The sequence below is a fragment of the Gavialis gangeticus genome, unplaced genomic scaffold, assembly GCF_001723915.1.
Source record: "Gavialis gangeticus isolate Ggan-Ray unplaced genomic scaffold, GavGan_comp1, whole genome shotgun sequence".
Lineage (NCBI taxonomy): Eukaryota > Metazoa > Chordata > Crocodylia > Gavialidae > Gavialis > Gavialis gangeticus.
Genome location: NW_017729022.1, coordinates 142179515 through 142204052, shown reverse-complemented (window position 1 = coordinate 142204052; position 24538 = coordinate 142179515). Strand labels below are relative to the sequence as shown.

At 41.6% G+C, this 24538-nt stretch overlaps 1 protein-coding gene across 2 annotated transcripts in view; it reads left to right on the top strand.

The window, feature by feature from the left end:
• Positions 1 to 24538, top strand: part of KIF16B (kinesin family member 16B) — a 399273-nt gene that overhangs the window by 268942 nt on the left and 105793 nt on the right. For both annotated transcript variants that reach the window (XM_019516257.1, XM_019516256.1), the window contains 2 exons: positions 5082 to 5204; positions 17691 to 17780. In XM_019516257.1, coding sequence (XP_019371802.1) covers positions 5082 to 5204; positions 17691 to 17780 — 213 coding nt within the window. The remainder of the gene's footprint in view (positions 1 to 5081; positions 5205 to 17690; positions 17781 to 24538) is intronic.

Sequence of the window (24538 nt, the reverse complement as noted above, 5' to 3'; positions counted from 1 at the left end):
CACTTCTGGTGCCATAAATTATGTGTACATGTAGCTCCTTCCCCATTTATGCTGCAATTAAGGTTCTAATCAGAGCACAAACATTAGTTTGCTGAGAAATATTCAAATATGCCGCTCCCCTCCCTCTTCTAAGAAGGAGAAATATGCAGATCATTTTTAGTCTAAATAGTTAAATTTACCCTCTTGTAATAAATCATGGCTTTTCTTTGCATGTTAACATGAAGAAAATATGATTTGAAAGCAGAAGAAGGTAAGATGCAAATATATCTGAGTTTTGTAATGGATGCAGACTTTTGATTTTCATTCTGAGTAGTGGTCATGCTACAGTAACCATGATGGCATATAAGACTGACAAAACAGTTTCATAAAATGTGAGGTTTTGTATATGATCCTCACATTTTTAATTTGCAATATTTAATATGCCAGCAACCTGGGAAATTAGAAGCATTGCCATAGCCCTTCCAAATAAGAATAGAATAAGTTGGTCCTTGATGATGGCTCACCATGAGATGTGCCAGATGCCTAGCTTGCAAGTCTACAGAGAATCCTGTTATCTTTTGGGGACTTGCAGCCTGACCTTGTTTCTGGTGTTTTGCGACTCTAAATTACTTCTTGCCTCCTCCTTTTAAGATCACACACCAAGCATTAGCAGAATGATTAAAAAGTTGCATGAGAACTGCGCTAATCCATAAGCAGTCCTATTTCTTAATATCACCTTTCCCTTGCATCTCTTCCAGATATGAGATATTCTTAGCATACAATAGCTTTACCTTCTTCCCCAATTTTATTTCTTCCTGTGTATGTCTTTGGATTGGTAATATTTCCTGGAATATGAGCATGAACTCCATTGAGTTAAAAGTGCTGTCTGTCCTTGGCAGAAAAAACTAATCTGAAATTCTGAAGTTATAGGCTAAGGGCAGACATTCAAAAAGCCTGAATTGCTTCAGTCTTTGCAGGTTAGTTAAACCTGGCTAGGCTAAATCCATTCTGTAACTGGACGGACATCCCAGAAATTCAAGCACATGCCTGCAGTGGCTCAGGGTAGAAGCCAGGGGGTGCTAAAACAGCCCTCCCTTACTTCCACAGCACTGAGCTGAGGGGGGCATGGCCAGGCTCCAGCAGGGGCTCTGATTAGGCCAGTAGGGAATTGACAACAGTGTTTATCATTCAATTAAGAAAACAACAGAGGGGCATGACCAGCTACTTGTTGATTCTGCCTGTTGATTCAGTACAGACTGTAGCCAGCATGCGGCCTGTTAGCTAATACACATACACCTCCTCAGCAAGGCAGAGGGAAGCAGGGAATTCCTACTTAGCAGGGAATGGGGGCGGGAAGCAGCCCACAGTCTCTGGAGCTACAGCCAGGGAGCAGAGGGGAGGGGCCAACCCTGCTGTGGAGCAGAGAGTCCCACCCAGCCCAGAAAGCATGCTGGGATGCTGGGGGTGTCTGGTTTATCTTAAGCCAGCAAGGAGTCTGGGGCAGACATTGCATAGACCAGTTTGAACCAAATCAGGTAAGTGGGATTCAACCAGGTTTATCTCAAGCTGGTTTCAACCATTTTCAAACTGGTTTATGTGCACTGAACATTTGTTCTGTTACAGGTTTAAACCAGTTTCTGATCACTTAAACTGGTTTGTGTGTAATGTCTGTCCCTAGCCATAGAACTTAACCTGCAGTTTCCATATTAATATAAACATACATCCCTTCAGTTTGTCCTATCTGTTAAAGCATAAAAATGTTATTCACTAAACTTAAAAAAAACAACTTTGTATGGTGATGTCAAAGCCAGAATGGAATAGGATGGTTTAAGATGAAGGTAGAAATAGTTGTTAGCAAGTTTTCAGTAACCCCTAACTCTCACCAAGAAATTCCTAAGCAACAAGGAGAAAACTCCCTCTCCATTTGTTTGAACAAAAATCAGTGTATTTTTAAAAAATGTCATGGGGAAGGTTACAGTACTCAAAATGGTGGTGGGGGGCAGGGGTTGTTTCCGGGTGGTTTTGTTTCCTGGGAGATGGGGGTGCATTTTATTTTTCTGGGCTCTCTCAATACAACAAAGTGGCATTTCAATTACGTATATAATCACTATAATCAAGTTACTGAGACCATGAAGATATTTCTAGTGAGCCTCATTGGAAGTTTAAAGTATTGAGTATATGATAGTAATTGTGAGAGCTATCTTAATGAAGACTGATTATGACTAAATATAATGGTTTTCAGATTATGCAAAAATATTGAATATACATCTGTTAATTCCAGTGCATTACAGAATTTCTGTATTCTTGTCTGTAAAGGTAACAAATCCTACAGTTTTATGAAAAAGTTTTTCTTTATTAAAGTATTTTTATGTTTCACTTCTATGTTTAAAATAATACTGGTTTGCAGTTGTAAAGATACTATTTAATCTCTCAGGGCATTTTTTGTTCAATACTTTAGAGTATTTTTTTTAGATCATATATTTTTTCTCTAAACTATTGATATCTTAGTAGTAACATTTTTATAGGAAGCTGAGTGACAATAAAATCAATTTGAGAGTGGCTTTTGTGGTAGTATTTTGTTGCTAGATTAAACTTCAGTATCATGATCAGGGAAATAAACAGCTCTTCCTCTCAGAGATTATATTAATTCAAATCAGTTGAGGGGAACTTTTTTCTGATGGTAAAACTCAAGTTTTCATTGAAAAAAATAAAATTTAGGTTTTCATTTTTTTTCCCTGTTTGTGACAGCCAAAAATCACAAAATCTAAAATATAATATGGCTATTAAATAAAAACTGTAGTTTTCACGAAGCAAATACTTTATAGAAATATATTTTTCATTTAGCTGAAAACTCACTTTTGTGTTGAAAATCTACTTGATGAACAGTTATCTTCTTAAAGGTAATAGTAAGAAAAATTGGGGTTGAGATTAGTAAAGATACTTTCTCTCAAGATGGTTAAACAAAACTGGTAGTAACCAAAGTTATCTATGGACAGATTACCCAAAAGAGGCCTAAATGAAAAAAGTTCATAGTCTCTGTTCATTTCCTATTAGAGGAAAATGCACATCATGAAAAACATTGTCAAAACTGAAGCAAACAAGTACCCAATAAGCAATTCCAATGCAAAGACCAAGGAATCACTGAGGTGAAGGTTGAACAATGCTTGCCCTTTGACGTAGTTGGTGCTGGTCAGCTCTTAGCTGACAATATATTACCCCTACCTGTGTAGTTCTAGTCTTTTTAACATAGGTTTTCCTGGGTGTCAGTCTGACACTTCTCATGAATACCAGTTCCATCTACTGAAATAAAAAGATAACTTTGTTTTTAAACATTGTTTATATATAAATGCAGAGATATAATTATATTAGGGATTTTTTAATGAAAATTTATCATGCTGCAAAAAATGTCAAGTTTCAATATTTAATGAGAAACAGCAACAGTTTCTATTGTGTTTTTAGCATTTTCACAGAAATTAGATCCCTAGATAGTTTTTTGGTTTGATCTGGAGTAGAGTACACACAATACAGTTGCATCTGGTCTCATATGATTGTGAGGAAGGCTTTGAAGATCATTGATCATCTGGAATGTAAATATAAATTGTCCTTTTGTAACTTCATTCTGTACAAATGCATAAAGTAACAAAAAAAATAAGGTTTGGTTTTTTTAATCTATATTTCTGTTCTCTGTTTTTCCCAGTGCTATTTTTTGAATAAAAATACAGTTAACCAAGCCTTTCAGACCAAACACTTTCAACTAAGACAATGACAAACTTAATAAACCAAGTATCTGTATTTATTACAAATGAGTGAGACACTTTTTTGGATACTTTTAGATTGCAAAACATAGAGCTACTCAGCTACAACAATGTTTTAGTTTTTGACATAATTTTGGAAAATAAGATGTTGGTTACAATTGCAGATCCTATATGTCTTGCAGTGAAAGAAATATTCTCATTACAAACAACTTTGCATAGAAGTCTATAATCTACAGCAGCTTGTTGTCCCGAACATGAACATTTGTCATATTTGACTTTTTTATTAATCAAATGAGGCTTAAAGGAAATGCTAGAAAGCTGTTTTGGCAGTGGATTAAAGTGTTATTTGTATGTTATTAAATTATAAACACTTTAAACATCTAACATCTTTTCAGATTTTTTTCTGATGTTTTAGATGGCCACAAGCTCTGCATAATGTCTGTAAACAGGTCTGCTGTTAAAATGAAAGAAAAAATCTTTTAATTTTAGCTGCAAAGGTCTGATGCATATATTTATATATGATATATTTTCAGAGAAGTTGAAAACAGTTTCATGCTTTCTATTGAAGCTGCAGATGCCTTCAGAGTAGGGGTGGGCAAAGTATGGCCCATGGGCCGGATCTGGCCTGCCAGGTGATTCTGTCTGGTTCTCAGCAGGTCCCTCAGGCCCTTGGCCTTGCCTAGCCCAGGTGCAGGGTGCAGCCTGAGCCATCATGTGTACAGCCAACCCCGCTGCCCCCAGACCTGGGATGGGGCCGCAGGGAATGGCATCCAGGAGCAGAACAAGTGGGTGAGGGTGGGAACAGGGCAGGGCCAGGATCACAGGGTGATAACACTGCAGAGTTGCGGCCTCTGGAAGAGCTGCAATCTGTTCCCTCTTGTCCCTGCAACAGGTGTCAATTCCATGGGCAATGGCTAGCCTCTGCCCGTGGAACCAACACCCATCACAGGGACATGTGGAGCATATATCGTGGCTCTGCCCTGAACCCCAGCCCCTCACTGTCACCACCCTGCAATCCTGGCGCCAGCTGGTAACAGCTCACCAAAAGTCCGTAAGTGGCACTCTACCCTAAACATTTGCCCACCCCTGCTTCAAAGAGTATATAATATTTTGAGGACATTTTAGCTCAATTTCCATGCATGTCCAAAAGTGATGCACAGGTTTGCTTTCACGAAGATTACAGTTTTGCTCTCAAAGAGTTATTTATTTATTTTCATAAGCAACCTTTACTTGCTTTATGTTTGTTTACTATCTAAGAGTGCTTTCTCATTTCTGGCCAATTGAAGTATTTTCTATGTATTGATCTGATTTTTCCTTTGTTCTCTTTAATTGATATTCACTTGATAGCGGATGGTCTGTCGCTCTCTGGGAGCAAATCCAGAGGACCTGAAGGACCCAATTAAAATTAGTATTCCACGCTATGTCCTTTGTGGGCAGGGAAAGGATGAGCACTATGAGTTTGAGATAAAGGTAAGTACTTTTCAAATGTCTCTTGCTAATGGGCCTTTTGTGCATGAGCTGCTTTTTTATACCATTGCTCTGGAACTGCCTCTTATTTACAAGCCAGAGGTTTCAAGTTTGCTGTGCCAAACAATCAGGTTCGAAACAGTGATGTCACAGACCATGTGGGAGCCAAACAATGCAGGTAGCAGCTGGAAGAGAGAAATAACAGGTTAAAGAACGAGTCAGTGATTCCCACAAGGAAATGTATTACTTTAGTTGGCTGACTGCTCAGGGTCTTGATAACAAACCAAATCATTTTGGATTTCAGAAATGATGGCTAGTAGCAGAGAAAATGGTAAGCCTGCTCCAAGCATGAAAGGCAAGCCTTTTTAATGCAGAATAGTCCTACAAAGCTATGTCTTGCCTTGGGCAAAGTGTTAGTCTCAGTAAAGCAGGGGTGGGCACTTATTTTGGTTGGGGAGCCGCTTAATGAGTTTTGGTGAGCTGTTGAGGGCTTCGACAGTAACCCTACCCCTTGATAGGTTCCCTGCCCCAGGGTTGCCATCTTGGAATCGGAAGTCCTGCCCTCTAACCCCTAACTTTTGCCATCAAAAGTCCCTCCCCTTGTCCCTGGAAGAACTCCTTTGGGGGTTGGGGGTGTCATTGTAGAACCAGAGAAAAACCAAATTGTATACTAAAAGTCGAACATCTCGTATAATCTATTTTAATTTTATTTTTAAAAATATTTTGTCCTGATTTATATGTGTTTGTGTAGTCTATATAGAGATGATTGCAAAATAGGTCAAAAATAGGCTTACTCCTATGTATTGTGTGTGGGGTGTGGTTGGGGGAGATGAAGGTGTGTGTATGGTGGGGAGGGTGTGTGTGGGTGTGTGTTTGAGGTTTGTGAGGAGGTGTGGTTGTGTGAGGGGGTAGGCCATGTTGGGTCAGTGTGTGTACATTTTGGAGGGTTGTGGGAGGGTGGGCAGGGAATGGGTATGTTTGGGGTTTGTGGGGTTGTGACGGTGGGGAGTGTGGGGTCTCCCCACATGGTGCACAGCTCCTGACACTAGTGGCAGCAGCAGCAGCAGGCAGCAGACCCTCCAGGTCCTTATGCCCTACACAGATGCAGCCACTGGCAACGCATGACTCCAACTAGTTCTGTGAGCTGCACATGGCAGCAAGGAGCTGAGCTAGGCTGGCCAGCCTCTATTGCACCGGGCTCTAGGGACTCGCACACCATGGGGGGGAAGCCCCATGTGATGAAGCTGGCTGCCTTTCCTGCTTCCTGTTGCCACATGCAGCTCACGGCACGCCAGTGGAAATAGTCGAGACCCCACTCCCTGCTTTCCAGCAGAGTCCCATGACCTGCACGTGGTGGCAAGGAGCAGGGAAGGCAGCTGGCTCCATTGCATGGGGCTTCCCCTTTGTGATGTGCGAGTCCCCAGAGCTGCATGTGAGCCCCTCATGATAGAGGTGGGCCATGATAGAGGTGGGCCATATGCAGCTTCGGGAAGTAGCTGGAGCTGTGCATCGCAGAGCAGCTTCACCTGCATGGGCCATGAGCACCCTGAGGGTCCACTTCCTGCTGACACTGACAGCAGGGGGGGGAACTTTTGGGGGAGAGCACCCTCCCTCACACCCCACAAGCCCCCCCCCACACACATTCACACCCTGCTCACCTGAGCTCCACGATCCTGTCACCCCACTGGCCACAGGCCCTGGGCTCCGTGCTCCCACCAGCCCCATGCTACATGTTTCCTCCCAGCTGCAGCTTCCCTACCTGGTGCCTGAAGTAAGAGCTCACTGGGAAGCTGTGCATGCTGGCCGGGGCCCTCCCACAGGAAGGTGGGAGCAAAGCATGCAAGCTGGGCAGGGTACAATTAATTCGTGGGTGCCTGTGAGCCAGATGAAACTGCCTGGTAAGCCAGATCCAGCCTGTGGGCTGTATTTTGCCCACCCCTGCAGTAAAGGGAGACTCCTACTTGTGATTGGAACTGCCATTGCTACATCTTTGTCCAGATTGAGAGAGCACTGTAAATCTATTTTGTAACTTCCATGCTCTTTCTGTGAGAGACCTCACCTGCCTTTTTCAACATTACTCAACAGTGATCTCAAATTTTGCTTGGAAACCATACCTGTTGTGCACACTGACATCAGACTCTTGATCGTGGCTACTCCAGTGTAAATGTGGAAAAACTCCATTAAAGTTAACTCAAAGAAGACAAATTGTATAAAACCACTTTAATATTTGATTATGAAATTACTAATGAAGCAGTTATTCTGTCAGTAAATTATTAGTATAATTGCTGATAAAGATATAATTAAAGCATTTTGCAAATACCCATAGCTGTCCTGCTCAGATTCTATTTGCGTCCCTGCTTTCCCATGACCTTCCTTCTCCTTATGACCTCCCATAGCCCAGTTTCTTCCTGAGATAGTTTCACATTTGCCCTGTGGTAAGCGTATGTTCTATGCCTTCCTTTCCTAACCCACATCTGCTCCAGTCTCTCTTCAAAGCAAAACCTGAGAAGCTGAGTGGAAAAATACTCAGTGCAGTAAAAGTATAGTATGTCCATAACTGTATCACTGATCCTTCTTTGCAAGCCAGAGGCAGCTTTCAGAGATAGAAGAGAGCACTGGCAGCCTTTTGTTGCAGTATGCCAAGTCTGCTAGCCAGGTGTTTTTATAGTTAATACAAGGTCACTTCTGAGCTTTGTTGCCATTCTACCTGCATTGCAAACATCACTCTAATAAGTTGCTGGGCACGAGCTGTGTGCTTAAAATTATTTGCTCAGAACAGGAGGGCCAGACCATTTGTAGCCACACTGCGTTATAGGGGAAAATTTAAAAAGCACACATAGGACATAAGGCCCATGTTTTTATTTTCTCAGTTCTTGTTGATGTATGTTACAACTCTGTACTTTGATGGGACTCTGTGTGGAATAATGGATTTCTTTGCAAAATCAGAGCCTTAATGCGCAGTAACTAATGTCTAGAATTTGAATATAATTTATACACCATTGTATTAACCACAGATTAACAGCCCTTGTCATTCAAGTGACTGCTAATCTATGGAATAATAAAAACAAAATAGACAATACCATCATCCATTTAACAAACTCATTTTATTCACATTAACATAGTCTTGAAATACACTTGTTCATCTTTGGCTCTTGAAGAATGTGTGGACTTTGCATCAAATCCATACGTTAGTTTGTACTGAGGCTGTTCCAGGGGAGGGTATATAAAGAAATATAGCCCCTCCACACATTCTTAATTCTTAGTCTGTAGCAGTAAGTTGGAGCTTGTCAAATCCTGTCTTGTTTTGTTCAGTAAGGAGCATGATTTAGGATCTTACTTTTCTGGTGGTATAAAGTGAAATTGCTTCTGACAAGTGAGTAATAGAAATTACTTGGAGAGATTCTTTTTTCTACTCCATTTTATAATACTAAATTATCCACCTTCTCCGTACTTTTTTCAGCGATTCTTCCTCCAAGTATTCGCTAAAGAACAAGTTGCTGTCCATCTGACAGCAAAGAGCAAATGAAGGAGTGACTAGTAGTGGTGTGGAATGGAAGACACCCCTTCTTACATTCTTACCCCTTAGTTATCAGCATTAGTTACAGCAGTAAGACTGATTTCTAATACAACTTCTAGTTGACAAGTCAAGGGTTTATGGTTCTTCAAGGACTAGTAGATGTCTGATAATCCTTTTCTTGTTCAAAGCAGCTGATTGTCTCTTCTGTTCACAGTCCGATATTCCCTTAGAGGCCTCTGTAGCCAGGATTGATTTCCCGGTAGTTGAACTGTGATCCCAAGACACATCCCAAAGTTTGCAGTATAGGTTTGATCATGGTTTCTCAAGGGACCCACACCCTTAGTATGGTTTCTCTAAGAACTCAGGCATAGGTTCTAGAGTGGGTGAGCCCCTGGTTCCTTGGACTCTGACATCAGGATTTCTGGTGTATTGTCCATCCCCTACCCGCTATATGTTGCCCTCTCACCAAGCTACTTTCTGGCTCAGCTTCTGGGGAGGAACTATACCTCTTCAAGGCAAAGGAGTGAAGAGTCATATGCAGCTCTTCTTAAGCAAGATCGCATTTATCGATTAACTAGAATAACTTTGTGTCAGAATGCCTAGACCAAATATCAGACACAGTTCCAGTCAGCCAGGTTGTCTTCTCAGAAGACTTGCTTTCTCCTGCTGTTTTCTTCCCACCTCTTCTGCCTCTAAGATTCTGTTTTTCAAACCCATCTATCTGTCATACTGGAGCATGTGTGATGTTTGATGTTTCTCTTGGGTGTCAGAGACATCTAAGGGAGGCATCTGAGAGTCTCTAAGTACTGAGGCCTTAATTTAGTAGTGCTCAAGTGTTTCGTCATATAAAAATAAGTCCATTGTATTCTTGATGGTCCTTTCTCTAGTAGCTGAAGTGGGAGAGACCCACTTCACTCCCACGTCTAATTCAGGAAACATTAATCCATTCTTTTCCATTGTATAAGAGTGTACAAGAAAGTCATGGAAGTGGAGGCATGCAGTATAATCATGGAAGCTGTAAAAAATACAGTGCATTCAACCCAGAAATATTATAAGCATATTGTATTCTTTCATATATATCTGTAGTTGTCTTGCTACAAAAAAGCTAAAGGACTGTATTCTCCTTACCATTTCTGCCTCCAAGCCTTCCTCTATTCAGCAGTCTAGCTGCAGAATTGCTGGTCTTTACTCCTTCCCCATCCTCCACATTCCTTACCAGCTTGCAGTATCCTTCTGCTACTGTATGTCTTACAAACAGTAGCCTCATTTTCTGCTTGTTCTCTTTGCCAGCCTCCCTCCTCTCAGGTTGCCTCTTGCTCCTGCCAGAGCAGAATCCCCAGAGAGGTTTTGAATAGACCTTTTTTAAAGGGGTTCTCATACTATTTGGCAGAATAGGGACTAGGTTTTCTCATCCCTTTCCTGATGATCCTATGGACCTCAGGTTTCCAATTAAGGAAGTGTCCAGCAGGATTTGAGATCTACTATGTACATTGCTGTCGTAGAGTACCATACTCTGCTGAGTACTACCTTACACCCATGGGATTCTGTGGATTGTGTTATGCAGGAGATCAGAGTAGATGATATAGTGGTACTTTTGGACTTGAAATCCATGTTTGTATTACAGGGCAAAGGAGATGTTACCTGTTCTACCAGATACTGAAATAACTGCTTTCTTTTCAAGTTTCTGTTTTTCTTTCAAATTTAGATCCAGGTTATCTCTTTCTTCAATGGAAGATGGTTTAGGTTTTGTTTCTGATTTTTTGCTAGTCCTGCTTCCACTGTGCTGGTTCCTGAGCATGTTTTTAAGTTTTTCGTGCTCTGAATATAGAGGGCAAGGACTTTTCTGCATCTAGGTGCAGAAAAGATAAAGCTAAATGAGCAAAGAACACCCAGCATCTTCAAGTAAAGGTAACAATAAAGATACCTTCAAATGCCAATCACTTTGTATTTAAATCACTGTGTGTGTGGCTAAAGCCCTAGATACAGACGTATTCTGAAGAAACAGAATGAAAATAAGGAAAAAAATATGTCTTTTGATGGCACAGAATAGGATAAATTATGCCAAAGGAAGGCAAGCATTTCTGAGGATCTTACTCATATTTTGGTCTGAACATTCTTCTGCAAGTCTTTAAGACTTCTTTATTGGCAAAGAAAATCACCATTGAAGCTCAGCACCTTGCTTATCCAGAGGCCAAACATGGCATTTTGGAGTGGGTCTCTCAAAAAAATTTTCAATGGTCCCTCAACTGTGATACCTAACTGGTGTCCATGAGAACCCATTGTGAGCACAGCCTATTTTGAGATTTTGAGAAGCCACAGTTTGAACATTAGGGAAACATTAGATCTACAACAGTCTCTCTTACCTCAGGAACAACTGTCTGTGTTAGTTTCTGGCAGTTATTAATGTTAATCATTCTCCCTCTCCCTCTTGTGCACACACTCATACTTACTCTAACAATGGACAGTTTTCCAAGTAAACTCCTGTCTGCCAAGTAGTTTTGTATGCTTTTGTTTAAGAACCTAAAATTACCAGTCATGTTAATACAAATAATAAAAAGAAGTCAAAAGTAGTAAGTGACTTGACCAAGTGTTTAGGCAGCAAGTTTTTACCAGAACAGGGATTAGACTACAAGAATTCCTTGCTTTTTGTCCCAAACTTAATCCATGCTCATGCTGATCATATCGTATTGTGGACAGTATTAAAAAAAAAGACATTATGATGGAAATTGTGCACCATTATGGCCAGGATGGGCCCCCCTGACAGCGGCAGCAGGGAAGCTGTAAGGGTAGCACCCCACACCTGGTGCCTGGTACACAGAGCTGTGCTGTGCTGCTTCCGTCGCCAGGTAGGTGAAGAGTGAGCAGGGCATGCCCAGCTTGGTGGCCCAGGGGATGGCAGGTCAGGGCTGAGGCCATCCAACAAGTGCCACGCAGTGGAAACAGGCACAGCTATCTTCTCGTTGCCACCTGGGGAGCCCTTGCACCCATCCGCCGTGGAGCCCCTCAGGGAGCCTGGTACCTGGCCTGGCTTGGCCTCCAGCATCATGCTACCCAGCTTCTTGGTGTCCTTGCCCAGCTCCAGATACTGCTGGGTCGAGCCTGCACCATGCGCACCTCTGTGGAGGCTGGGGCCTGGGCCAGGACCAGCCTGGGTGCCAATCTCCAGTGAGTAGAAGGAGCTGTTGGACAGGAGCTGCTCCCCCAGCTGCATGCTTGGCTCAGCTCTGCCCCAAGCTGATGCAGACACACACTCCAGCCCCTTCCCTGCCCTTCCCAGCTTGGGTCCCTCTGTTCAGCATGGCTTACATTCAGGATGGAGCCACTGCTGTCTCAAGCCCTCTGTGCTCTGCTCTGTGTGTCCTCACCTGGGCTTGGGCTGGTTTCACTCCCCTCCCTTCCCCCAGTCTGGCCTTTGCTCCTGGGCTGCCCCCAGCAAAACCCCCACTGGAGTGGCTGGGAAGGTGCAGTGGGATTGCTCTCTGGCTGGGAGGGGGATCTGGGCATCCTGGACTGTTCAGAGCTGCAAGCAGGAAGAGAAAAATTAGGCAGACCACTGCTGGGGTCCCATGCCCTTGGGAGAGGAAAGGCAGGGGGTGTTAATCACTCTCCCTCCCTCCGCACATACCCTTTGCCTGAGATGCTGCCTGGGCTTCTGACTGACTATGTGCCCCACTTCTTGGGGAGAAGCCTGGCAAGGGCTGCTTCCCACTTTCCAGGTGCACCCAGACTGGGGTCCCTGCAGGCCAGGCTGGAGGTTTAAACCCCTCCCCAAATATACTCAGCCTGCTGGGGCCTGGCCATGCCCCTCCCTACCCAGCCCAGCCTCCAACCACAGCAGAAGGGAAGGGAGGGCTCCCTATAGGACCCCCTAGCATCTAGCCAGAGCCACTGTAGGCATGTGGCTGCATTTCTGGAATTAAAAGTGAATGTCTATTCAATTGCTTGTCGGTTCAAATATGTAGATATTTTTCCCCAATGGCTTTGAAAATGCCATGCTTGTTTTGATAGACTAAGCAGTATCACTAGTTGTAAAGATTTTGCAACCACAACTAAGTTGATAATTCTTTGAGTGATTTAGCATCCCTGACTAGCTGACACAGTTCTAGAATGCCAGCAGGTGTAACATTTGTGAAGCCTTATTTATCACTAAATTTTGCAACAACTACAACAAAAAACAGTCTGCAAGAGAGCACATTAGGTAATTTGACAACTGCTGTTTGCGTGGTGTCATCTGACAGTACTTCTCCCGTGGTTTAACAAGTATAAAGCAGGGTAGATATGCACCTTTATGGACCAACTAAATGAGATATGTATAGAGAGAGCACAAGTTTTTATGGGCTGGAGGTCACTTCATCAGATGCTGTGAAAGGCCATGCAGAAAGCAGAGTATGAGAAGGAGAGAGAAAATAGAATACAAAAGGCAAAAGGTGGGGGGTTGTGGGAGGAGGCGGGCTATGCTAAAAGAAAGCAAAAATCGTTAAACCCACAGAAATAAAGGGGTCACAAAAGCTAATCCGGGTCATGAGATAAGAACCTGTGGTCCATGTTTAAACCATACTTAACACAGTCCAGTTTGTGGATGATTTCCTGTTCCACAATTTCCTATTCACCACTCACACTGGTTTTTCAAATTTTTCTGCCTGAGAACAGCAAACCTGAGGTGAGCAATGGAGTATCCAGGGAGGTTGAAGTGTTCTGCCACAGGCTTTTGTGTCTTTCTGCAGCTGATGATAGATATAGGTTCATTCATTCTTACATGTAGTGATCACTCTGTCTGATGACCATTGTAAGATGTCAACGACATGCGTGACCTTGGTAGAGTTGGAGGTGAATGAACCCTGAATGTTGTACTCCTTGTTATTAGGTACAGTGATTATGAGCACGGTATTGAAGTGAGGACACATCAGGCATTTGGGTTCATTGCAAAGCCTGCAGCTTGGTGAGGATGGGAGTTTGTTAGTCTGTTGTTTGAGAGAGACTATTTGAGATATTCAGGTATATATGTATTTGAGGCAATAAGTATAACCAAGAGATTTGCCTTTCTTTCTGCTTATTTTGTGTGTGTATACAAATAAGTGAAATACAAAATAAAATAACTGTGTTCTATCCTAAAATAAGCAGAAAGGAAAGTAAATCTCTTGGTTATACTTGTTACCTCAAATATATATAGTGTTTCAGGTGTGAAAAAAAAAATATATATATATAACCCCGAACAAACTCAAATATTAACTAGAGTTTTCTTGTGAGTGCCTCAGGCAGCTATCAGTTGAACGTGTTGATTATATCATCTTATCAGTCACTGAGCAGACAAAAAGTTCAGTGGTCCAGATTGTCATATCTTCATTGCAGAAATATAATTTTTAAGATAGGAAACATCCCTTTTTAATTTAGCAAAGAAAGAAAACACAATTCTGGTTTATTCTATAACATGAATATTTTTATTATGTTTGATTTGGTATACTGTAACAGCTTTTGTTGTGCATATCAAATCCATATTTAGCATTGAATTAATGTCACAATGTTAATACAAATGTGTTAAATGTTGTAGAAAAATACATTATGTGCAATAGTCTATATTCAGATATTAACACTCATAATATAAAATAGTTTTAAAATAAACTGCTGAGGAACAAGCTGTAATATTTAAAAAGCACCAGAGGGAGGTGGGAACTATTCTATGCTAACATTCTGTGCTAATTTTGAAAATTTTAATTCTAACCTCTGCATATGGATTCAGTCTATAGGTGTCAAAAATAATTCTTAATTTCTTACAGTAGTTCAAAAAGGGTAATCCCAAATTTAATTTCCTTCTCTTGCTTAAGAGAAGGTATGCAGGTTTGAGGGATTTAGAGCCATGGAATTTAGGGCAATTTATATTCATTTAAATAAATGAAACGGCTCCCATTGACTACATGGTTGGATCAGGTCTTCCTTTTTAGAGGCTGTTTAAACTCTGCTTTTGTTCCATTACAATCCTTTATCTGTTTGTGAACTTTTGGGAATGTAAGGATTTTGCCAAGCATTGAAACCGACCCATATAAAGTATCATCGTTCAGGAAATGGAGAATGCCTGGCTGACAAAACAGCAATTAGGCAAAAAAGGATTTTAAAGTAGAAATGGTCCAAAATTATGGACTTTGGCTGGCCTCAGAGTTTATTCTTGAGATTCACCAGGGGGGAAAAAACGGCTATAAGACTGAGACCACTGTCCTCACCCACTAAAGTACTTTTGGAGAAAATTTCTTTGCATTGTCATGTGTAGCTTTTTATTTTTTTCATCCTATTCAACTCAACCCTATCTAGTGCCAAATGAGGTAGTTATTACAATCATTGAGCTTTGGTTAAATCTCAGAGGACAGAGGTGATAAATAAGATTTATATGAACTCTGCATTGCCCTGGGACCTATACACCTGTCAGATGCAGAGCAGAATTCTTTGGTAGACTGACACCCATGCTGTTTCACTAGTCATGTTTGTAGAGAGGTGTGAATGCTTTGGGCTAGAATTCACCTCCAAAACTACAGTTTTTTAAATTGACATAATGAAAAGCAAAAAGTTGTTTCTGAACAATTATATAAAGTATAATTAATACAGCAAATAAACCTTTAAAAAGGACAGTATAGTAATACATTTGCATCTTAAAAGTTGGAAACCCAGGTTCTTAACTTGATTAAAACAAGAGGTGAATGCTTTAAGGAAATCAGCATATTTATATTTACTTACTTTTTTCCTAGTCCCTAATATTGTATAACACGTGTTCATTTTGCTTTCCTATTCCTTCACTCCTTTTTTTTCCTTTTTCTTTTTCTTACCCTCTGTAGTTCATAACTTCTTTCTAGTCTCGATTCATTTACCTGGAAACTGAAAGTCAGGGGTTGATCTAGAGGCAGTACAATGACACAGTCAAACCTCATCTTTTGGACTACACTGGGGGCAGGAGACAGGGACTTTAAGTTCCCAAAGCAGGTGAGAATCTACCCCCCAGATCCTCATACTACTATTTTTGGTGCAGCCTGCTTTCTCCTCTGTGCTCAGCAGCACATCCCCTCCTGTCCCATTCCCCCCCTCCCTTACCTACTGCTGCCCTTGTCCCCGGCTGACCTGGTGGGGCAAGGGACCCCATAGCTGCTTCTGCCCTGCCTCTTCTGGACCGCACAGGGAGCCAGACTCAACTGGGAACAACAGAAGCAGCAGCAGTTGGCAGGTTCCTTCTTCCTGTCCAATCCTCTGGGTGTTCCCTGCCAGCCTAGGATAAAAGGGGGAAGAAGGAACTCGGCTGAACCCAGCTTCTCACATAGCTGCTCCTTACTGCCCCAGCTGGAGTGGGCAGGAGGAGCCAGGGCAGTAGTCATGTCTCTCTGCATCCAGAGGCATAATTACAAATGGGGAGGGGTGTGTAGGGGAGGATAGCTGTTACTGAGCATGGAGGAGAAGGGAGGCAGTAAGCCAGCTAGGGAGATATTCTTATTTGCTTCAGGGATTTGAAAAATGTCCCCAGCTACTGCTCCTGAAGTGTAGTCTGCCCACCTTGGGGGTGGAAGAGAGGCTGGGAGTTGGGTTGCAACTACCCCTGTAGTACCAGTTGTCACTCCTTTTACAAAATCCTGGACCCACCTTTGCTAAAAGCCACACTCAGATCTTTTTCAATTAAATTGCATTGAAATATCTGCTTCTGATTTCTGTGCTTATATGAAGTCAAAAGTTGCAGTGATGTAGCTTTCAAATCACTTTAATAGATTGAATATCAGTGTTGTATATCTAGATCTAGATATGTAAAGAATTTTGGAATATCCATCAATGACTGAGGGCCACAAAATCCACTTTATTTGATGGTGTATACCTGAAATCTCTATTTGAACTGGACAACTATTTTGCATGAATAGAAAGTTTTTCACTACTTAACAAAATAGTTATTCACTCACTGCAGTAGTTCCATTGTTTTTAATGAAAGTATTCCTAGAAGTAGGGTGCTCATCATTGGGCACATCTACATGTACAGTTAATGTGAAACAATAAACTCCAGGGTGTGTTGCCCACCGGCACACGGTTTACAAATGCACCTGGGACCACAGCAAGTTGAGCCAAGTTGGAGCAGCCCTGGCTGGCAGGGGGCCCAGGGGTCAGCCTGCCAGCCTGGGGCTGCTGCCCTGGCAGCTTAACACGCTGTGGGAAGGACTGACTGGAGCACGAGGGTGCTCCAGTGCAGAGCTAGCCTGCAGCCAGTGACACTGAAGCACTTTCGTGCCCAGCCAGCCCCATCAGCATCTATTCATGTGTTGCTGCACAGTAAATAATGCCACTGCATGATAGTACTTGTATTTACTTAATTGGGTTACTCCAACCTAATAGAGGCACACGTAGATGTTGAGACTTTTTCTGTGGAGCAATTAGTCTACGCCACAGTAAACACCCATGTAGATGTGCCCAGGGACGGCTCAGTGCCATGGTATTTTGAAGAAATGTGTTGTACTGAATGCTGGACAGCTATGTTATTTAGTGTGAGAATATGTGGGAAATAAACTTGTTCAGTACATTGCTGCATGTAATATGTTGTTGACACAGAACTTGTGCTATATGCTGCTTTGTAGTATATTTCATTCATTATTTTGAATAATCTGACATCTAAATGATGTTACAACTGCATGTGGAATGACTGTGTGTGCAGATTTTTCAAACCACACTGGAATATAGAATAAATGTGTTTGATCCTTGATACTGACTAAACACAGCTAAAGACTTGTTGACTGTGAAAATAAGTAATTACCTCATTTAGTGATCTTTTGCTTTTTATTTGATCTATTCTGCTACTTTAATAAAAGAAACAGTAAGTAAACCCTACCAAAATGGTGTTGCATTTAAAGAAATTAATGCTACTTGTTTTATCTAGTTATATAGTAACCTTTTTGCTGCATTCTTTTTAGTGGTACAAATCATGTGAGTGTGTGTCGTTTTGTTTTTTCCGGCTACTGTAGATAACAGTCTTGGATGAAACATGGACAGTATTCAGGCGGTACAGCCGTTTCCGAGAAATGCATAAAACGTTGAAATTAAAGTACCCAGAGGTAAGTTATTGGTAAACCATTTTGAGGGGTAAGGTGGTAGAAAGCCTGAAAAGAACGAGGTTTTCCAAAGATACACGATGTGTAAAATTCTGACTCTCAGGTCTGCACTTCTAGTATAAAACTGGTGGGCTCCTGCAGTGGTTTGAAGTTCCAAAGGCACTGGGTCCAGGATGAATCATTACATACCATTGCTACAGTGAAACAGCAACAAACCATGCAGCCTCTAACCATTAATTCCTTTCTTAACTGCTGACTGGAGATGTTCCCTGGGGGCTATGCTTTTCTACTTTGCCATTCACTGCAATGTTCCTGCAGTCTTGTCGTGTCACTTTGACAACTTCTCATTTTTAAAAAAAATCCATTGCTCCACAAATATCCTTTTATAATAGTGCCTTCCAGGATGGTGTAAAATAGAAAATTGATCTTTCTAGTCACCTCAGAGACTTTGAACACTGAGGGGTTTATTGAAGAGCAGTGCCTCACAAAGCCATAGTTTGCTGAAGTGATAGTTTGTAAAATTCTAGTCTTAAGTTTTAACATCTCACTTTTTTTCTCTCTTATCCCTTTCTTTTCTGGATATAAAGAAAGAAACAAAAAGTATGCCAATAGCTTCCAGTGCCCTTGTGTGATGATAATCACAAGCAAACATACCCGGCTTATTTCAGAATAGGCCACCTATTAGAAATTGCTGCAGGCTGACTAGTTATGGGATGAGTTTCTGAGGCCTGTCTTGGTCTCCACTGATATATTCTGTAAATCAATAATTAAGTCAGTGGGGGAAAGCTTCAAAGTTTAAAATAACAAATACTCATCTTGCTTTTTCATCTTGTGGAAAATGCAGTGATTTTAAAATGATGTTCTATATTAAATTTCCTACAGAACAAAACTTTGAAAAAAATGTATTTGATTTTTAAAGAAGTATTTAATTCTGATTTTGACTTACTGCATTAGAATGTTTTAAAACAGATATAACAGTGGCTTCATGGTAGAAAATCAACATGTTTCTGTTCTGACGTTTATAATGAAATATTCAAAAATTACAATTTGCAGTTTTTGTCAGAATTGACACTTGAGCAAGAATATTTTGGCTTTTGAAAAATCATGTTCTGATGAAAAGGAGACATGTCCAGCTCTAGTCTCAAGGTTTAGTGAACAAAGTGATTTATGAACAAAGTGTAATCAGTGCATAGTCTCTAGCCAAGCAATTCTGATCAGAGTTATTTCAAAGTTTATACACAATGCCCTTGAAGAATTCAGTTTCATATCATTGAAATGATAAAAGCTGTATGAAAATTATTGCTGTCTCCTATTTGTTAGGAAAACAAAATATTATCAGATAGGTCCTGAGATTAAGGAGTAGACAGACATAACAAGGTTGTTCCTGATCTGGGAACTTGTTCACAATTGGCCCTGGACAGAAGTAGAATCCTCACCTTTTAAGGACTGCACTGCTGCTGAAACGCCACTAGAAAGGAGTGGAGGAGTGCAAGGGGGCTGTGGTTCTCTGCTTGTGTTTCCCAGGGGGCTGAATGCTCCGAGGGGGGCCCCCAAGATTTCCACTGCTTTTCAGCCCCTGCCTTAAAAACTGCACTGCCAGTTTCACTCCCCTTTTAGACACAGTGTACTCCGGGGTGCCAGGCTTATTTGGGGAGTGGGGAGGCAAGCCCCGCAGGCCTTTGCAACCCCTCCATTCCTCTCCCTTGCCCCAAACAAGCCTGGGTCCCTGAAGCACAGGGTCTCTAGCAGGAAAGTAAAGTTGACAGTGCAGCTTTTAAAGCAGGTGTTGAAAAACTGCAGAAATCTTGGCAGGCCCCCAGAGCACAAAACCCCCTGGGGGCCACACAGCCCCCAGCACCTGGCAGGGGCAGATCCTGAGGGTATGCTGTGGTACTGTTAGGTATACACCATTGGAACAGCAGTTCCCAAAGCAGGTAATAATATCTCTCCTTTCTTTCACCTCCATCCTCAATAGAATGTCCCATCCCCTCTAATTCCCCACCCTACCACCTGCTGCTGCCTCTGTCCCCAGCTGATGGAGAGGAGGGAGCTCCAGAGCTGCCTCTACCATGCTCCAGCCAGGGGAGCAGGGGATAGTGGCAGTGGTAGGCAGGGAACACTCAGGGAAACCAGGCAGAGAGGAGGAACCTGCCTGCTGCTGCTGCTGCCGCCGCCTCTTCCCCTCTGGAGCAGAAGGAGCTCTGGATATGAGCAGCAGGAGAAACAGCCCTGCTACTCTCACTGGTGGCTCTTTGAATATTGCTTTTGTGGGACCAAGGGTTGGTCCCACAGCTGCAATCACGTCTGTCAAGCACAGCTCTCTGCTGCCCATGAGAGTGGTAAGAATGAGGAGAGCTTGCTCCATCTGCCTCTCTGTCACTACTGCCTCCAGCTGATGCTGGTGATGGCAGCATGGGTGTAGGGGGAGTAAAGGAGCTGGACATAGGCCCTTGAAGTGAATTTGTTGTGATCCAGGTAGGGGACTGCACTTGTGCTGAGGCACTTTTTAGTGGCCAAGGCCTGAGTGCCACTATAACTTCACTACTGGATTGGCAAGTGATGCCCCTTGCTGGAGGCAGTCTTTAAAATATTAAGCTGTCTGTGTTCCCGCCAGTAGTAAACAAGGAACATAGACTCAACAGTGATGTATTAAAGTTATTGCATATCTTCAGAGAACAGCAATTACAGGTAAGTAATTATCTCTTATCATCTGTAGAACATATGTCTAAAATAGAAGGCTGATTTCCTCTTCTCTATCTCCCACCCCTCACACTACTTTCAAGATCAGTACAGTCTTTATTTTAAGCTGTGGCTTGTTGCTAGGTCTTTCTTCTTTCCATTTTTTATAGAGATGTGCTACTAAAAATGTTGGGGCTTGTTTAAAATCTGTTTTGTTCAAGCATGCACCCAACTTAATTGCTAAAGGAGTCACATTATACAGACTGACAAATGTTTTCCCTAGCTCTTTGTTCACTGTTTAATTATTTTCATATGCTTGCAGTATTTCTGCTACTTCTGTATCTTGTGAAATTTGATATTTTCCCGAAGTACGTTACTTTATTGTAGAGACATGTTTAAGAGGTTTTAGTTTAAAATTATATTTTTAAATGATATATAACTGCACTTATGTCCGAAAAATGATACCATGCCTTTCAACAGCATCTTGGTTTAGCACTTAGTAACCAATATAATAAAAACAGGTGGCTGTTTCCATTTGAAGAAAGCCATAGATAAAACCTAAAAGCTGATGTTCCTGGAGTCAGCGACCATGTCTGCGTGTATATTTTATATGGCACTCATCACAACTGAGATCCAGTTCTGCTTAGAATTTTTGGCACTACAAATAAGTGATCAGTTTGTGGGGAAAAGAGACATTTGCTGGCATCCACACTTGACTTCTAGTCATAAACTGCAGTGCTTATCTTTTCCAATTGTGCTTAATGAGAGGATTTAAAAAGCTACTCACTAGGGCTGCGCAAAGCTTTGGTCCCTAATTCGATTTGGTGGAGATTTGGCCCAATTTGATGGCCCAATCTCTGAATCAAATCAAAGGACCCTTTTATCTCTCCGAATTGAGTTGGAGCCCTCCAAATTGATTCGGAGAGATTTGGAAACATTCAGCGATTCAGACATAGACACAGCTTTAAATGTTTTTCCTATATACCTCTAGGTAGCAGGCGGCCCATGAATGCTGCGATGCTGGGGCACATGGAGTGTCTCACAGGAGTGTGGGGGGCTCCCCAGCAGGGTCAGCAGCAGACCCAGAAGTGGACCAGAAGCACTTCTGGTCCACTTCTGGGTCTGTGGGAGAGTGTGGGTGGGGTGGCCCACACCCCTGGCTTGGCAACTGGTGCCTCCTGGTTTTGGGGGGGCACCTGGGGTCCCCCCGTGGCCAACTGCCAAGCAGGGGGGGCCCCCATTGCGCTGCCCAGCAAACCCAGAAGTGGACTGGAATTATTTCCGGTCCACTTCTGAGTTCACCACCAAGCACACGGAGGGCCCCACACACACTCCTGTGAGATGCTCCATCCACCCCAGCGTTGCAGCATTCATGAGCCATGCCTGGTACCTCAAGGTATGTCGAAAAAACATTTAAAGCTGTGTCTATGTCCAAATCGCTGATTCTTCAAATCAGCATCGAATCTTCAGATTCGGATTCAGCCGAATCAAATTGGGGACAGTGATCTGAATCAACAAATTGAATCACTGTCACTGATTTGGGCCAATTTCACACACCCCTACTACTCATCAAACCATAATGAATATGATACAACCGTGGTAGATAGGGTTTTTTTTCCTGGAGTAGTATTGCTACCATTAAATAAGTGAATTCTCTATATTTTACAATATATTATTTCTATTTAAAATGTCTTTTGCATTAAATTATTTTCAGTGTGAAAGTACTTTACAGTGTGAAAAGGAGCAGTGTGTGTTTAATTGAAAATAGCCCTCAAAGTCCTGTTTATCCCTTAGTCACTTCATTTATAATTGAAGTATTATACTAAAAATGCATTCAATTTAAAATTTGGCAAAGTTGCATCCATGAATTACTGTGTATTATACCAGAAAACTGGTCCTGAAACCATCGCATTCCAAATCAGGGTTTTTTATATTTCACATGGCTTGGCTTCCAAATCTAAATTAATGTTTATAGTGAAGAGAGAGAATATTGTGTGTATGTTTAATGTATATAGTATCCTGCTTTTAGAAGTGAACTTTACAGCTCATTAGTTGTTCAGCTCTGAGTTATTACATCAGTATTTTAATAATTTGCTGATTTTGCATTTTGTTTTACTGCCACTGAATTCCCAAAAGGAATGTATTGAAAATCTGATTTATTGGAAAGGTAAAACTCTAACATTTCAGAAAGAGGAACTGATTAACAGCCTACAGTCTCAAAATATGCCATATATTATTTTACTTAGCAGCACATTTAAAATTTGATAAATAAGTAGATGTTGATAACTAACCAAATTTATGTAATTGAAATGTGCTGCTTGCAAATTTTAAAGGTCTAAAATGGCACCAGTGTAATATTAAATGTTGCAAGCTATAAATACTGTATTTGGGTATTAACAATGTATATTGTATTAGGTCTGCACAATACTCATATAGACAATTTCCATTTTCTTACATTGCTAGTTGGCTAATGATTCTGTATTTATCTTTTTAATTTTAATGCAGACAGTATTTGGCTTTCAGGTGCTGTAAACAATATAATGAATATATTTTTTGTTTGTCTTTAGATAAGGAATATTGACAGATCCCTTAGCTGCAAAGCATAAACTTTCAGAGCAGATTCTTTCTTGCTCTTGTTCTCTCTCTATCCTTTTTCTTTTTTCTTTTCCAAGCATCCTTTTTTTGTATAGTGCTGCATCATGGATTTGATAACACCCTGCTCCCCCACCTTGACTGCTGGGCAAATTATTACTTTTGAAAGCTCCATAATATTGGCTGATATATTAGGGTGATGGATCCAATGCACTGCCTGCTGGCTTTTTGCCTCTGTCTCTCCACCCTGTCTGCCTATTACAGGGGAGCAGAGTAGTTATCAGTGGGTGCATCTACATGTGCAATTAGTGCGATGCAATAAACTCCTGAGCACTTTTTTTTGCTGGGTGCACAGTGTGCACCCAGGACAGCAGCAATTTGAGCCATATGGTGGCCAACTTGACTACTGTAATTGACTCAGGAAGACTGTGTGTGTGGCACACAGAACATTGGGCAGCCTGTTTTACTGCTCATTAAGCGTTATGTCAGAAATCATGCCAATATGCAAATGAGCAGTAAAAATAGGCTACTGTGCATTAAACGTCATTAAAAAAGCGTGTGTTTTCACTACTATGCATTAGAGCAGACTAATGTGCCTTTATTCAGTAACTCACATTACAGGGCTTTTATTACACATTCTCCAGGGAGAAAAGGGGTGGAGAATGATGACGCTTTAATTAGTACAACTCTGAGAGCTGCTCTAATTAAAGCACTGCAGCGTCTCATGTATCAGCATCCCTGCACTTCAAAATGGTGGCAGGGGCACTTAAAGCTCATCAAACGAGCTTTACTTAAAGCACCCCGGTCCCATTTTGAAGTGCAGGGAGGCTGATACACAAGATGCGGAGGCTGGCTGGACCATGCTAATTAGCACACTCCTACAGGTTCGATTAATTGAGTCTGCTCCAACAAGCTGTAATTACAGCACATCAGAGCAGCCTCCCGGCCTGTCTGCAGGCACCCACAGGTACTAAATTTAATGCTCAGTAGCAAAAGTACATTAATGAACATGTAAATGCACCCACTGACTGAGGTTCTTCTTGTAGTTCTTCCATTATAGAGTTTGCTTATGAAGGGGTACTGTCAGTTTTCCATGAGAATTTTTTTTGCATACTTTACCTCTGTGTATTCAAGGAAGCACTGCATAGTAAGTTGGTGGATTTCTTTTTCCTAAAAATGGACTTTCTGAAAAATTTCAAGGAAAAAACATGCAGAGTCCACTCATGGGAAGTGAAAATATATATTTGGATTTACATATTCACAATGAAAGATAAGGATACCAGATGTACAGATAGGAACACTACTACATTTTAGCCAATTTTAGCTTTGTGGCTAAAATTGTGGATTTTTTTAAATAAGGTTAACAGAAATCAATTTTACCTTTATATGATTCCCAAGTCTGTGAATCTTCTGGGAACATCATGTTTTCTAAAATATTTTTGTAGTTTTGTCTTTGAATGTATAAGCACTTTGTGCAGCAAGTGACCAAA